This window comes from Jatropha curcas, unplaced genomic scaffold (assembly GCF_041381405.1).
Source record: "Jatropha curcas cultivar XTBG-Jc1 unplaced genomic scaffold, XTBG_Jcur_1.0 HiC_scaffold_116_pilon, whole genome shotgun sequence".
Taxonomy (NCBI): Eukaryota; Viridiplantae; Streptophyta; class Magnoliopsida; order Malpighiales; family Euphorbiaceae; genus Jatropha; species Jatropha curcas.
Genome location: NW_028322363.1, coordinates 42,656 through 56,666, shown reverse-complemented (window position 1 = coordinate 56,666; position 14,011 = coordinate 42,656). Strand labels below are relative to the sequence as shown.

Here is a 14,011-nt window from a genome sequence, read left to right as displayed (position 1 = left end):
ATCAATTCTATGTCTATATTCTCCAATAAACTATATGCTCAAGATCCTCATCATTTTTTCACAATTTCAAGCGCTATATTTACCGTCAATGTTTATTTTATATCGATTCTATACTTGTCCTGACATGACATAATTTACAGAGATCTCATAATCTTTATTGATTTCAGGTACCTGAGTTTCTTTGGGAAACTTATTAGTCATGTCTAGGAACTTCTTTGACAATTTGCTCTTCTAGAGCTTGACTATCTTGAATATTTGCTCATTTTCTTTTCTAGGATTTTATCCTTGGAATCGATTAGTCTACCATGCTTCAGGCGTGCCTTAGACTCATTAGCATAGACAATTTGTCCTTCAGGGACTTTAATTCTAGTAAGAGCATTGCAACTAGTATGTGAGATCTAGTCATCTCTTTTTTGGATCAAAAATATATTTAGAAACTAATTTGTAATATTTTGCAATATTCAGGCATATGACTAGCACGATATATTAGCGCATTTATTACACTAAGATATGGTACTTCAGGACCTATAAGTTATTCATAATTTTTTCAAAATGGAAAATGGTCATCTTCTTATCAAGTGACCTAATAGCCATTAGCATCCACAAAACATCATTTTAATAACTTACCCATATATGTGGATTCATAGACAAAATTCCATTTATAAAATGCTCGATCTTCCGGCCAAGACAACTTTATATTCCTAATGTCTTTCATCTCAAACTCTTCCTTTAAGGAAACTTGATAGGCTTTTTCACAAGTGTATGAAATCGCAAACAAGTAATAAAGAGTGAGTAGAGTATAGTCCCACGAAGATTATATACCAAGTACTAAAATTGTGTTAACCTATTATTATTTAAACAACAATAAAGAGAATGTATATGAAAATAAAAGAATTAAAGTAAAAACAATAAGAATGTGATCAAGCAAGAAGTTGTCGAAAAGAAATCAAGGTTTAAAAGAATTATTGTGTCCTTGACCACATCCTCTAACGGGAAAGGAATTATTATTGCATGGGATATAAGTGTTGTCTTGATTATGAGCAGTATATTTGGTTGGTGGACCTCTTCTGGTTACATTTATAGTGATAAAAGTGGAGTCTTATGTATTTTCTCGTTGGAGAAAATTGTAAAAATCTATAAGTTTGTCATGAAGTTCCTCCTTTGAAATAGGTGATTCTCTTGCTCGGATGGCTGTAGTAATTTCTTTAAATTCAGGGCCAACTCCATTAAGAATATAAATAATGAGATCATCATCTGTTAGAGGTGAATCAATGAGAGCTAACTCATACGCCACGGCTTGATACCTTTGAGGTATTTTAATAGTTTTAGAGCTATGAGGAACTGAAAGTTTTTCTTTTAAATACAGGCCCACGATTGGGATTTGTAAGCAAAAAGATGAGCTAATTTTTGCCATGCCACATGAGGTGTTTTTGAGTCTGAGATGAGAGAGATCAACGATTCAAAAACTGAGGCGAGGATTACATGAAGGATGAGGTTGTCTTGTCAAAGCCATAGATTATGGAGTGGAGTGGGTTTTGTTGCAATTTCAGTTATAATGGTGGATGAGGGATATGGGAGTGAGTCATCTATATAGCCCAGAAGATCAAATCCAATAAGAAGAGTAACAAATTGTGCACTCTATGATGTATAGTTATTGGAGGTCAGTTTGAGAGGAAGTTGGTTGGCTGCATTGATGGAGATAAGTTTATCTTTTGATGTGAGGGAAATATTGTTGGACATATTTGGGTGGATTGGGAATGATAGTGGAGTTTTCTTGTGGGGTATTAACCTTTTTTTATTTTTTACTTATTAGAGTATAGATGCTCTGATACCATGAAAACCTCTATGTTTTTCAGTACAATGCTGCAGGAATTTATAGAGTGTACAAGTCAATGAGAAGCATGATTATAGAGATATTAACAAGATGAATATGTAAACAAATCAAGTTACAACTGTACATAGACATTTCGCTCTATAGGTTACTGATTGTATGGATATTCTATAACTGGTGCCTGCAAATATTTCTCTATAACTGAATGCTATAATTTCTCCTTAACATGGAAATTAAAATACACCATCTTTGCATTTTTGCCAGTAGAAGAATGAGAACCACTTCTCCTACACTATTTGACTTCACGTAAGACATAACCACATATCCTTTATTACATCATCAATTTTGAGCATCAACTTTTGTAAAAATCCCTCTAAAATGAATATCATACAAAAGCATCATTATATATTGTAAAAATAATTATCGAGAGATGAAAAGGAAAATGGACATTTATTTTCTAATTCTCACTTGTGCAAGAAAGATTAATTGATAGAAAACGAGAAAGAAAGGAAGATTAACGATTACAATCAATAATGATAGAAAAAATTACATAAAATTTAATAAAGAAGGAGAGATGATTGGTTATATGTTACAAATCTATAGAATCTCATATATTGCACAAAAGTCATAAATTCCCCTAACAACAATAAATTTTCCCTGATTCATGCATAAGTATCATTAAAAGAGGAGAGAAATTGGAGAAGGGAGCCATATTTTCTATTCAAAAGTTACAAATTTTTTCAAATAAGTAAAATGTAAATACTAAATTAACATTAGAGAGTCTCACTCTCTTAAGGAAGCGCCACATCAACAATTACAGAAAAACAATGATTCTCCTTTGTATATATGATGCTACTTGATAATAGGAGTGTTTTGTGAATACCAACTCACCTATGTGCCTAAGTGATGTATTCATATAGTTTTATATATATCACCTAGGCTCCTAGATGAGTGGGTATTTGCAATGTACTCCTCCTATCAAGTGTACATGTGTATATGCGTGTCTATGGAGGGTGGAGGGGGTTGGGGTTGCATTTGAATTAGCTAATCAACGGTCCGTTGAAAGTGGAATGGTGATGGGGATGTGATCGATCGATGGTGCGATAGTACTTTCAACTCTTCAAGTCTGATGAAGATGCCTTATTATGGGTTGGCCCTTTGTTTATCCTTGTCATTTTTTAATTTGAGATGTTAAAGCTCAATTCAGCTCGATTCATTTGTAGCCTACAAATCTTATAGATATAGAAATTTTGAAGATAATAAATCTTCTTAGACAAATAGCGTTAATCTTAACACTAAAGGAATACATTGATTTTAATTTTTCATAATATTTGAATAAAGTTATTCAAATAGATTAATTATTTTTTTCAAATGTAAATGATTAGTTTGTTCCAAATTTCATTTATAATTATTAAAATGCTTAAAATTATTATGAGTTATATAATATCTAACTTAAAAAAAAAAGTTGTTGGTTGCCTAGTGGATTATAGTATACAAATTCATCACATGGAATGATATCAACATAGTTTGACATAAAGAGCATACATATTTTTATTTCCTTTATTAAATTCTTTGGTATTCTTCTCTCTTTTATTCTAATGAGCTATCCAAATATATATATATATATAGATCATCCAAATGAGTGATATGATATTTGATTTCCAAACAAGAATGACAGCACTAGTTAAAAAAAAAAAAAAAAAAAAAAAAAAAAAAAAAAAAAAAAGGGAAAAGAAGAACAAGAATAGGTTCATTTTCATATGCCCTAAAAATGGTCTTACTAGTGAATGAAAGCTAATCCATGAGCTGGGTTCTAAATAAATGGCCAAGTGTTCATAAAAAATTCCTCTATTGAATTTCCTTGAAGTTTCAAAGCAAGTGCCAAGTGCTAGTCTTTTTTCCTTCATTCCTTTCCTTTTCAAATTCTTTATAAATAGAATTTATTTACTCAATTTGAAATTTAACTTTTGAGAATGTAGTTTCTTTATTTATAAATTTTCTAATTTTAGGTCAGACATTGATGTTTTCTTTTTACCAAACTTGAAAGATAAATTTATTATAATCTATCAAATATAATTTAGTGATAGTGCATTTTTCGACTGAAAATAAAAAAATTTATGATTTTTGTTTTGATGTTATTTGTGTTAGAAATTAAAATGGTGAAGGCGAAGGATTATTTGAAGAAGTAGGGAGAAAGATGCCGTATGGACTTTTAGGGTGGAGAGAATTTCTCGGAATCATGTAAAGCCAAAAGAGAGAAATTTTGTTTGAGTGCGATTTTGTTTTTTAAATGATTGTTGAAGTGAAATATATACATCACTTTATCTCAACGAATAAAATTTTATTTCATAAAAGAAAAATAAAATAAAATTCTAAATAATTATAATAATAAAAGAGTTCGGAATCCTTCTTTCTCGGTAACCAAACAAGAAATACAAAGTGGTTCTAGGTTGAACTTTAACCAAAAATGAAAAAAGATCATATCCAGCCATGCATGGATTATTAGCTAATGATGACAGATCAATCAAACTTTATAGTACTCTAACTAATCAACAACCCTCCTTTTTTTTTTTTTTTTTTTTGTGTGTTAGGAACTTAAAAAAGAGCTGTAAGAATATAAAAAATAAAATGGAGGCTTATATGCCTGGGATAATACATGTATCAAAGTTTTAAGTGGTGCTTGATTAATTAGATTTTTTTAAACGGATACGAGACTGGTTATCTCATTTAAGTATTAAAAAAAAATTTAAATCTTTTCTTACGCATGTCTTATCATGTAATTTTTTTATACTTTTCATGAATTAACTGTCATGTATGTGGAAATAAAATTTTGATTTGAATGTCTTTAATGGTTCCATGATTATTGTTATGAAATTTTAAGAATTGAAGAAGTAAAAAGTTGTAAATGGGTCTCGAAAACTTTTGATAATTATAAGTTTTTCAAATGTTAGAAAAATTTAAAAAAAAAAGGAAAAGAAGACTCTTCTAGTTTTTTTTTCTCCCAAATATATAAATTATCTAGTAGAGCCATGCATCAAAATTAGACATAAAAAATTTTTAAGGTATAACCAGAAGAAAAAGAAAAAGAAAAATAGTATCAGGCACTCTAATGTTAAAATTTGAGTAGTCTAATTTTAAAATTAAAATGGTTTAAAATTTGAGTATGCCTAATATTTTCTTTAATTTTCTTAAATTTTTAATATATTGAAAATTCTTAAAAGAAACTGTCAGTTTATTCTCATTTTCTTTTGATATTAGGCTGATTCAAGCACTTGTTGATTTTTTTTTCTACATTTTACAAAATAAATTTATTGGACAAAAAAAATAAAAATTGGTAGAAGTAAATAATTTTTGACTTTTTTTATTGTTTTAAGAAAAAAGATTAGGTTTATATGAGTAAATTTACATAAAAAAGGGAAAAAAATTCATACATTTCATAAGAATTGTTATAGTAATATTGGTATTAAGTTATGATTGGTGGGATCTAGACCATCAGAAATTGTAAAACCACAAGTCCATGACTTTTTCTAAATTTTCAGGAGCACAATAATGTCTTGTTCAAATATAACTTTGGTCATGATGGGAAAAACATGCCCTAACAGTAGGATTAGACCATTTGGGGGGTCCCAATTGCAAAAGTATTTCTGCTCTCTTGTGCCCCAAGAGGAGTTATAATGCCCTTCTTGCATTGTTTTTTACGTTTCTAGGACAGATTCCTCGTGCCTCTAATTCCCACCACTTCCTCTTACAATGCTTTCAATTCTTTTTTCTCTAATCATTCTATCAATACTAATAATTGTGTTTTTTTATTTTCAATACTAATGTAATTATACATTTTCTTTTTCAATAAATATAAATTAGTAATATGATCGGAGGCTTCAACTTCAATCCTGTTCCATCAACGTTATTTTTTATAGTTTTCGATAAGATAACATTTGAACTAGCTCTTAAAAATTAAAACTATTAAAACTATTGAAATTTAAACGCTACTAAAACAGCTATAAGCTACCGTAGTTTTACCTAATAGGCTATAAAGCATGAGTGACTTATTAGGCCAAATGCTCAATTACCAATACTCATAATTATGTTTGGTTAACAAGTAATTATAACATTAACACCCACATGATCCCATCACAAGTCTTGTCTTTCTGCTTTTCTCCTAATTTCTCTTTAACCCTTTTTAAAGTTTAAATCATACCCACTTTTTTTTTGCTCTCTTGTTGATGCAACTTCAACAAAAATTGCTAGAGCTTTCACTTTACTCTTGTTCTTAACTTTTAAGATAAACATTATAACAACACTTAATTAATATCCATTTTTATTTTTCTAATTGAGGATTAAGGGAGAACTTAGGAGAATTCTATATATTGAGTACTGAGATTTGACCAAGAACTTAAAAAAGGAGTAATGGGTTGCATTAAATTTTAGTGGCCCTTACTTCCCAAATGACATTAAATTTTGTATTAAAGGATGTAACATGCACACCATCACTAATTAATTAAAATATTCACACTTGTAGTTTAATTATTGTACCATCTTTTAATTTTTAATTTCAAGCGTAAAGAGTCAATATTCATATTTGGGAAAAAGAAAGGCAAATCTCTATTGCTCAAATCAAATTATGCTTGCTTTTAATCATAGGGTGTGTTGGGGAGGAGGAGTTGGTAGGGTCTAAAGACTCAATTTATGTAGTGGGGTCCAAAATTCACTATCATACTCCTCATGCCAAGCCAATGCTCCCCCACATATAATCTGCAGTAGCAAAAATAATCACACTATAACAAAGTTTTGTCCCATCAAAATAGTACCCAACAAATCTTCTTTTAGGTTCCTCTTTGTTTAACTGTCCTAAAAAAAAAAAATTCAAAACACTTGGCTAACTATTTACTGTGCCCATTAATATTTTAATCCCCCACTTTCTACAGTAAAATCCCATTAAAATGTCTTTATTTATAGTTTTTTTTTTTTTATTATTCCTTGTAGCCTTTATATTAATCACTGAAGCCAAGGCAAGAAATTAAAGGCAAAAGCATGATCATTTCACAAAATTGTTATGGTATTTAGACCAGGTCCAAACAGCTTTTTTCTATGCCTTTCTTTTCTTTAACCTCTTTTTGAATTTTTAATATTATTTGATATGAACTGTCAAAAGTGATTAAATAAAGAACCCTTGAAGGTTTCTGCCTCAATCTTCCATTCTTTTACTTTTTTATAAACTAATTTATATTTTATAAGAATGAGATGCAGATTTTAAGGTGAGATTGATTCTTGTTAAATACAAAACATTTGCATTTTTACTTCATTGTTGCCTTTCTGTTTATCTTTCTTTTATGTAATACAATAAATATGAATTTTCTTCTTTGTAGAAAATTTAAGAGAGAGGCAGCTCAAAAAGCACCTAACTTGGTCTAGCTCTTAACTTAAATAACTTTTGTTTCTTTTTAGTATTGTCCAAAAGAGAGAAAGAAAGAAAAGAAGGAAAAAACCCATCTCTCCAAAATCTTCTTCAGATCTCTCCTATCTCTTGCTCTGTCCATATTATCAAGAACCCAATTGCAGTTTTCCATATATCATTAAATCAAGAAATATTTTCTTGTTCTTTACAATGAGAGATATAGTATCTTGTTTTAGTGAAAATGCCATAAATGTGTCTAATTCTTCTTGTTCTAGCTATTCAAACAATGCTTGTATTTCTCCCAGCTTCATCCCATCTGTTAAAAATGCAGTTTCTAGCTTTTACAAGATCATTCTCTCTACTCATAAACAAATCTTGGTCTCAGTCACTTGGTGCAAGAATCATACAACTCAAGGCCTTACTATAAACTTTGGCAATCGAGATTCTTCAACAACATCTTTCAAGCTTAATACCAACACAAGACTCTTCAGAAAGAAAAAGGGCAGCAAAGTTATCGAATCCGAAAATTTGAAGGTTGAAATCTTTTGGGATCTCTCTTCTGCTAAATATGATACAGGACCTGTTCCTGTTGAAGGATTTTATGTCTTAGTTATGGTTGATAATGAAATAGGCCTTGTTCTTGGTGATATAGAAGGAGAGACTATAACCAAGAAGCTCAAAACTAGCACACCAGTAGCTAAAGCAAGTCTTATTTCAAAACAGGAGCATTGTTCAGGAAATAGTACTTTATATGCAACCAAGGCACAATTTTGTGAAACAGGAATTCTACATGATATTTTGATTAAATGTAGTGGAGAAAATGAAGGGCTAAAGTACCCAGTTTTATCAGTGTGTATTGATAATAAGATGGTGATCAGAGTAAAGAGGCTGCAATGGAATTTCAGAGGGAACCAAACAATTTTTGTTGATGGATTGCTTGTTGATCTCATGTGGGATGTGCATAATTGGTTTTATAGTCCTGGTTCTGGTTCTGCTGTTTTTATGTTTAGGACAAGGAGTGGAATGGATAGCAGGCTTTGGTTGGAGGAGAAATTGGTGCAAAAAGATGAAGAAAGAATTGAATTCTCTTTGTTGATTTATGCCTGTAAGAGCTCTTGAAGGGGGAAAAGAAAAAAAACAACTGACTTTTGTTTTGTTTATCTCTTGATTCTTGTTTCTCTTCTTTCACTCTCTTTATCTGATTTTAATGTTTGTTTCTTATTTCTATTTGTTCCCTTTCTGCTTGAAAGGCATAGAGACTTAATTAGCATTCTTTTGATCACTTGAGTAATAATTTAGCTGTTTAGTTGCTGATTTGTGAATTGATATACTACAAAATTAATTATTGGTTCTGATTTTAATCTTTGTCTTCTTTTTCCTCTGTTTCTTCCCTTAGACACCTAATTTTTCTGTTTTTTGCATTGACATTTTACCAAATTAGATGATGTCTTAAATATTTATTTTAGGAGAATATATCTATGTGAATGGGAAAAATTGGGGAGGTTCAAAATTATTTGAAAAGGTACAACCAAATGTGCTTTTAGTGAAAATTTTGCTAAAAGGGCAATAGGAGATGTTGAAAGACTTTGAATGAACACTGCTTTTGGCCTTAAAAGGACAAAATAAAGTTGAATCACATGATGATGATCAATGCCTTGAAACCTTCTCTGTAATTTCCAATTCTGCTTCAATTAAGAGGGTAAATAAGCAATTTCTTTAAAAAAGATTTAAGTATGTTGTGTTATGTTTGAAGCAATTATGAACAATTGAAGCTCCCTTATTAAACCAAGTTTGAGCAAGCTTGTGAACTTGCACCTGACATGATTCAATTTCAATCAAGGGTCCTTAAATCTTATTGTCTTCATTCAGAGGTAAATTTGGTGCACCGTTTAGGTTTCTTTGTACCTCTATGGTCCCCTCATTATCATTCAAGTTACAAATTTTGGACCACTAATAAAACCAATAGCTTGCCAAGGACAGACAGAACTGCAGTGAATCAACTGTAGACTTGCACTTCTAAACTTGTAGACATATATTTTTTTTCTGTAGTCTCTGATTCAATTTATTTCACACTCACAGGATACAATGTTTATGTATTTTCCCCTAAACTCACTACAAGTTATATCTTAGGTTGCTCTCTACACTTTGTATTGTAGGATTCAATTTATAAAGAAAATTGGAAAGTTTGATACTTTTTCAATCGAAATGCAGTTTATGGATATGTCTGTTTATCGTTGTAGAACATCAATGTTTGAGTTCCATCAATGAAAGATTCAAAATAATAGGAAAAAATAATTTAATGAGGGCAAAAAATAAAAATTCGATGCAGAAAATTTAAATTATCATAATTATATACATTAAAATATAAAAAACTATAGACTAAAATATCAGGAGATTGAAATGTGGCTAAGAAAATGAAATGTAGCTGTAGAGTTACAAGTGCACTTATGATAAGATTAGAACATGATTTCACAGCTTTGATGATACTGACTAATCATTGTAACTTATCATCAAAGTCATCAAAAATAATCTAGCAGATTATCAGTTTTAGCATTTTGATTAACCGTCAAAGTTTTAAAAATTATAATTGGGATAATAGTTTAGCGGATCAGTGCATAAAGTTGAGATTTAAATATTTGATACTATTTTTCTTTTTTAAATTATGATATATAAAATGTATTGAGAATCATATATGGTAGCATTTGAATAAAAAATGATTCATATTTTTTTTTAGTGTAAACTACCACTATCGGGACCCATCACTAAAGACCACTTAATTCAATTTGGAATTTAGTCACACTTAAGATGGCTCAGAATTTAGTCACTGTTAATACTCTTTGTCCCTTTTTATAGATGCATTCAGTAGAAATTGAACTCTAAAACTCTTCCTACATACCTAATTTGCGTTGTTAATTGAACTCTTCCTATTATGCATAATAGCAGTAGAAGGTCGAAAGTAAGAGATTGAATATGATACTCCCTGAAATGTTGTTGTCTTAGTATTAGAAGGTAAACACTGTTAACAGAGAAATTGAGGCACCTTTTATTATACGACAGGTCTAAAAGAAAGACAGGCTTTTGACTAGAAAATTTTACTGTGGCAGCCATCATTGGTCAATTAAAGAAAATGTACCAAAATTCATAGTTAGGTGTTGTAGCACAATTGCATAAATGTGGACAAATTCAGAGAATTTCTCTCATTTATTCAACTTCTAGACAAGCCAATGAAATTCATCATCACTTACTTCCCAAAAAACATGGCAAAAGAGAAAATTTTGGAAAGGCAAAGGTTATCAACTCAAGTATGTTAGGTATTTGTAGACTTAATAATAATAATAATAATAATAATAATAATATTGTATCTTTCATTTCAGAAAGAAATTCAAACTTAGGCCTTTCATTCAATATTTATTAAATTATAAATTTCAAAAATTAAAATTGATGATAAAAATAGCAACCTAATGATTCGATATCGATATAATAATATAGAAAATGAAGGATTATATATGTTTTAATAATTATTTCCTTATAAAAAATTTTTGGCACTGAAGTTAGGGAAACGTAGAGAAGGTGCCGGTCAACCCATGGCATTACAGAAATGTAGTGCGAACCCAACCTTAGACGTTGAGAGTTGATAGACGATCACTCACGCCTATCTTCCAACAATTGGAATGGACCACTCTCTTTCCTAGTTTGAAAGGCCACCATCATTCTTTTTCTTTTTTACCCATGCATTCATTCCTTTTCCTACAAGGAACCATCACCATTTTTCTTAAGACATTTCATCAATAGATATTGTTTTTTCTTGGGTATCGTTTAATGATTTTTGTTCCTAAAGTAATAGAAAAAATAATGAGTTTTAAGTTTTTTTTTTTTTTAAATTATGAGCCACCGAAGTTGATATTAAGGTGGTTGCGTTTGCCTACTTATTTGCTTCATATCTCTTTCTTTCTTTCTTTCTTTTTGAAGCGAATCCTTAACATCCCTTTCATGCTCGTCCAATTCAAACATAAAAGTCTATTGAGTTTGTATTCTCCAGATTAGAAGAAACTGATCATTTCTAATGATTTGCTGTCAAGTAGGCAAACAGCATTACTGCATCACTTTGCTAGACAAGCCCATCAATGTGGGCCTTAATGGGCCTAATGGGTTTCTTCTTATTTCCCTATGCAAAAGTCATTATTGCAACACATAACCTTTTTTCAAAGGAAAGGTTGTTAATTTGAAAAATTCAATGATTGAAGTACTAACTCAATGACTCAATAGTTCTATTTAGAAATCGACATAAATAATTAAGAGGTTATATTGCTCAAAACTTGAATTAGTCCTAGGATATATTGTATCGACAAATCTTTTAAGATGAATGAAATTTTCAATTCTGAGGTAAATTTTATTTTTAAATGATTTTATTTGCAATACAAATTTAGGTTCACTGTGAATTTAAATGTACATCTATCAAATAGATGTCAAGAAATTTTAAATTTTTGTTGTTGGGTTGATTTGATTTAAACCTTACTTTTACTAATTTAGAGGTGGAATGGATTGCCCATATGGTATTTTGGCTAATATGATATGATATGGCTTGGTTTTTGAATGTAAATTTTGTGATCTTTTATTTGCCTGTTTTGAAGGGAACAAAAAATATCCGAGGAAACAGTCTAGTAACACAGATGGCGCAGACATGACCAAGAAGTTGCAAATCCACCATAATTGTTGCAAAGCTTTTAGAATGACCACATATCCTCGTCTTCCTCCTCTTCTTAGCTCTCTTCCTCCCTTCTATATCTCAAGAGCAATCTTGGATTTCTAATTAATTGTTCTCTGTTTCTCAAAACTAAACAAACAATAAAGATCAATCATGTCTTGCTTTAAGGGAAAGTATCATGGTGATTACTTTTCTTTTTCTTTTGCAGCCATTCCCTTCATGGGTTTTGATTGTTCGTCTTAAATGATTTAATTTTTTTATTATCTTTATATCCATAGTTTTCAATTCTAATTATGTATCAAGAAGAACAATGGGAAACTGAGTGAGGATCCTATTCCTTGGTTAATGGATTCTTAGTTTTAAAGTAGTGTTAGAGGAACTTAATTAAGAGTATTGCTACTTGGAAAGAATCATTCAAATTTTTTACTATTTGCTTTGATGTTATCTGCATGACCATAGAAATCAAATTTCCTAGGAGGATTTGATGCTGGGTTAGAATGTGATATACAGTTCTTCACAATTATTAACAGCAAGTTTTTAATTTTTAAAAGAATATATTTTTCTAATATTCTCCCTTTGGACTCTGCTGAAACTCGTGCTAAAAAGTTGGTTTGAACTTCAAAATGTTTGTGCAGATGAATTGATTGCCAATGCTGCTTATATTGGCACTCCCGGAAAGGGAATTCTTGCAGCAGATGAATCAACAGGCACAATAGGCAAGCGTCTAGCTGCCATCAATGTCGAGAATAATGAGCCCAACAGGCGTGCTTATCGCGAGCTCCTCTTCTGTGCTCCAGACGTCCTCCAATATCTCAGTGGTGTAATCCTTTTTGAGGAAACACTTTACCAGAAATGCGCTGATGGTAAGAGCTTTGTTGATGTTCTCAAGAAAGGAGGGGTTCTTCCTGGAATCAAAGTTGACAAGGGCATCGTTGAGCTTGCTGGAACTAAGGGTGAAACATCAACTCTTGGTCTTGATGGCCTAGCTGAGCGCTGCCAGAAGTACTATGAAGCTGGTGCTCGATTTGCTAAATGGCGAGCTGTTCTAAAGATTGGTCCAACTGAACCATCTCAGCTTCTATTAATGAGAATGCAAATGGCTTGGCACGCTATGCTAGTATATGCCAGGAGAATGGCTTAGTACCTATTGTTGAGCCAGAGATTTTGGTGGATGGATCCCATAATATTGATTGCTGTGCAGACGTGACCGAACGTGTTCTTGCAGCTTGCTATAAAGCACTAAATGATCACCATGTCCTTCTTGAGGGAACTCTTTTGAAGCCAAACATGGTGACCCCAGGCTCAGATTGCGCGAAAGTTTCACATGAGATGGTGGCCGAGTATACAGTCAGGGCTTTGCAGCGAACCGTTCCTCCTGCTGTTCCTGCTGTTGTATTCCTTTCTGGTGGACAGAGTGAGGAGGAAGCCACTCGCAATTTGAATGCAATGAACCAACTCAAAGGCAAAAAACCTTGGTCTCTTACTTTCTCTTTTGGCCGTGCTCTTCAGCAGAGCACTCTCAAGGCATGGGCAGGAAAGGAGGAAAATATAAAGAAGGCACAGGCTGCTTTGCTTGTGAGATGCAAAGCTAATTCAGAAGCTACTTTAGGTACTTACAAGGGTGATGCTAACCTGGGAGAGGGTGCTGCAGAGAGCCTCCATGTGAAGGATTACAAATACTGAGCCCTGCAAGAAGGTGATTTGGAGGTTCTTCATGTGAAGAACCAACACTAAATCCATTCCTACTATTTTAATGAGTTAGGAGAGATATTTAAAGAACTAGTTTTTCTTTCTATTTGCTTTTGTGATTGTAATGATCCTCTGGTGAACCATGTTGAGAAAATGTCTCATAAAATGATTTGCCAGATTTTGCCTACAGATTTTTCAGTTTAATAATCTCTAAATTGATGATTTTGAATCATTCTGTAGATGGAGATTTACTTATAATATTAAAGAATCGTAATCTTCCTTTTTCCTGTCATTGTTCAATTTATTCCTACTCTTTTCAATAGAAATTTCAACCTTCTTGTTAAATTCAAGTTGCTCACCGGTGAACTTTTAATGTCATTCCAGGCTAAGG

The 14,011-nt window shown here is 31.5% G+C and overlaps 3 protein-coding genes across 3 annotated transcripts; all 3 read left to right on the top strand.

The window, feature by feature from the left end:
* The first annotated feature begins 7,200 nt into the window (after window positions 1-7,200).
* On the top strand, window positions 7,201-8,587 carry LOC149492114 (uncharacterized). Its single transcript, XM_089716875.1, has one exon. It carries the CDS (start codon window positions 7,437-7,439, stop codon window positions 8,343-8,345), a length of 909 nt encoding a protein of 302 aa, XP_089573001.1. The 5' UTR covers window positions 7,201-7,436; the 3' UTR covers window positions 8,346-8,587.
* Window positions 8,588-11,867: 3,280 nt separating this feature from the next.
* LOC105637370 (fructose-bisphosphate aldolase 8, cytosolic) lies at window positions 11,868-13,912 on the top strand. The gene is made up of 2 exons (XM_089716877.1): window positions 11,868-12,112; window positions 12,567-13,912. Exon 2 carries the CDS (start codon window positions 13,219-13,221, stop codon window positions 13,612-13,614), a length of 396 nt encoding a protein of 131 aa, XP_089573003.1. The 5' UTR covers window positions 11,868-12,112; window positions 12,567-13,218; the 3' UTR covers window positions 13,615-13,912.
* LOC149492113 (fructose-bisphosphate aldolase, cytoplasmic isozyme-like) lies at window positions 12,085-13,072 on the top strand. Its single transcript, XM_089716873.1, has 2 exons — window positions 12,085-12,112; window positions 12,567-13,072. The coding sequence occupies exons 1-2, from the start codon at window positions 12,085-12,087 to the stop codon at window positions 13,070-13,072; spliced, it is 534 nt and encodes a 177-aa protein (XP_089572999.1).
* Window positions 13,913-14,011: the final 99 nt, after the last annotated feature.

What these genes read in the sequence shown, in the direction of transcription:
- LOC105637370 (XM_089716877.1), top strand. Translation starts at nt 13,219, where the DNA reads ATGGTGACCCCAGGCTCAGATTGCGCGAAAGTTTCACATGAGATGGTG.
- LOC149492114 (XM_089716875.1), top strand. Translation starts at nt 7,437, where the DNA reads ATGAGAGATATAGTATCTTGTTTTAGTGAAAATGCCATAAATGTGTCT.
- LOC149492113 (XM_089716873.1), top strand. Translation starts at nt 12,085, where the DNA reads ATGTCTTGCTTTAAGGGAAAGTATCATG. An exon ending in CTTTAAGGGAAAGTATCATG is followed by an intron (nt 12,113 to 12,566) that starts GTGATTACTTTT and finishes ATGTTTGTGCAG; the next exon opens with ATGAATTGATTGCCAATGCT.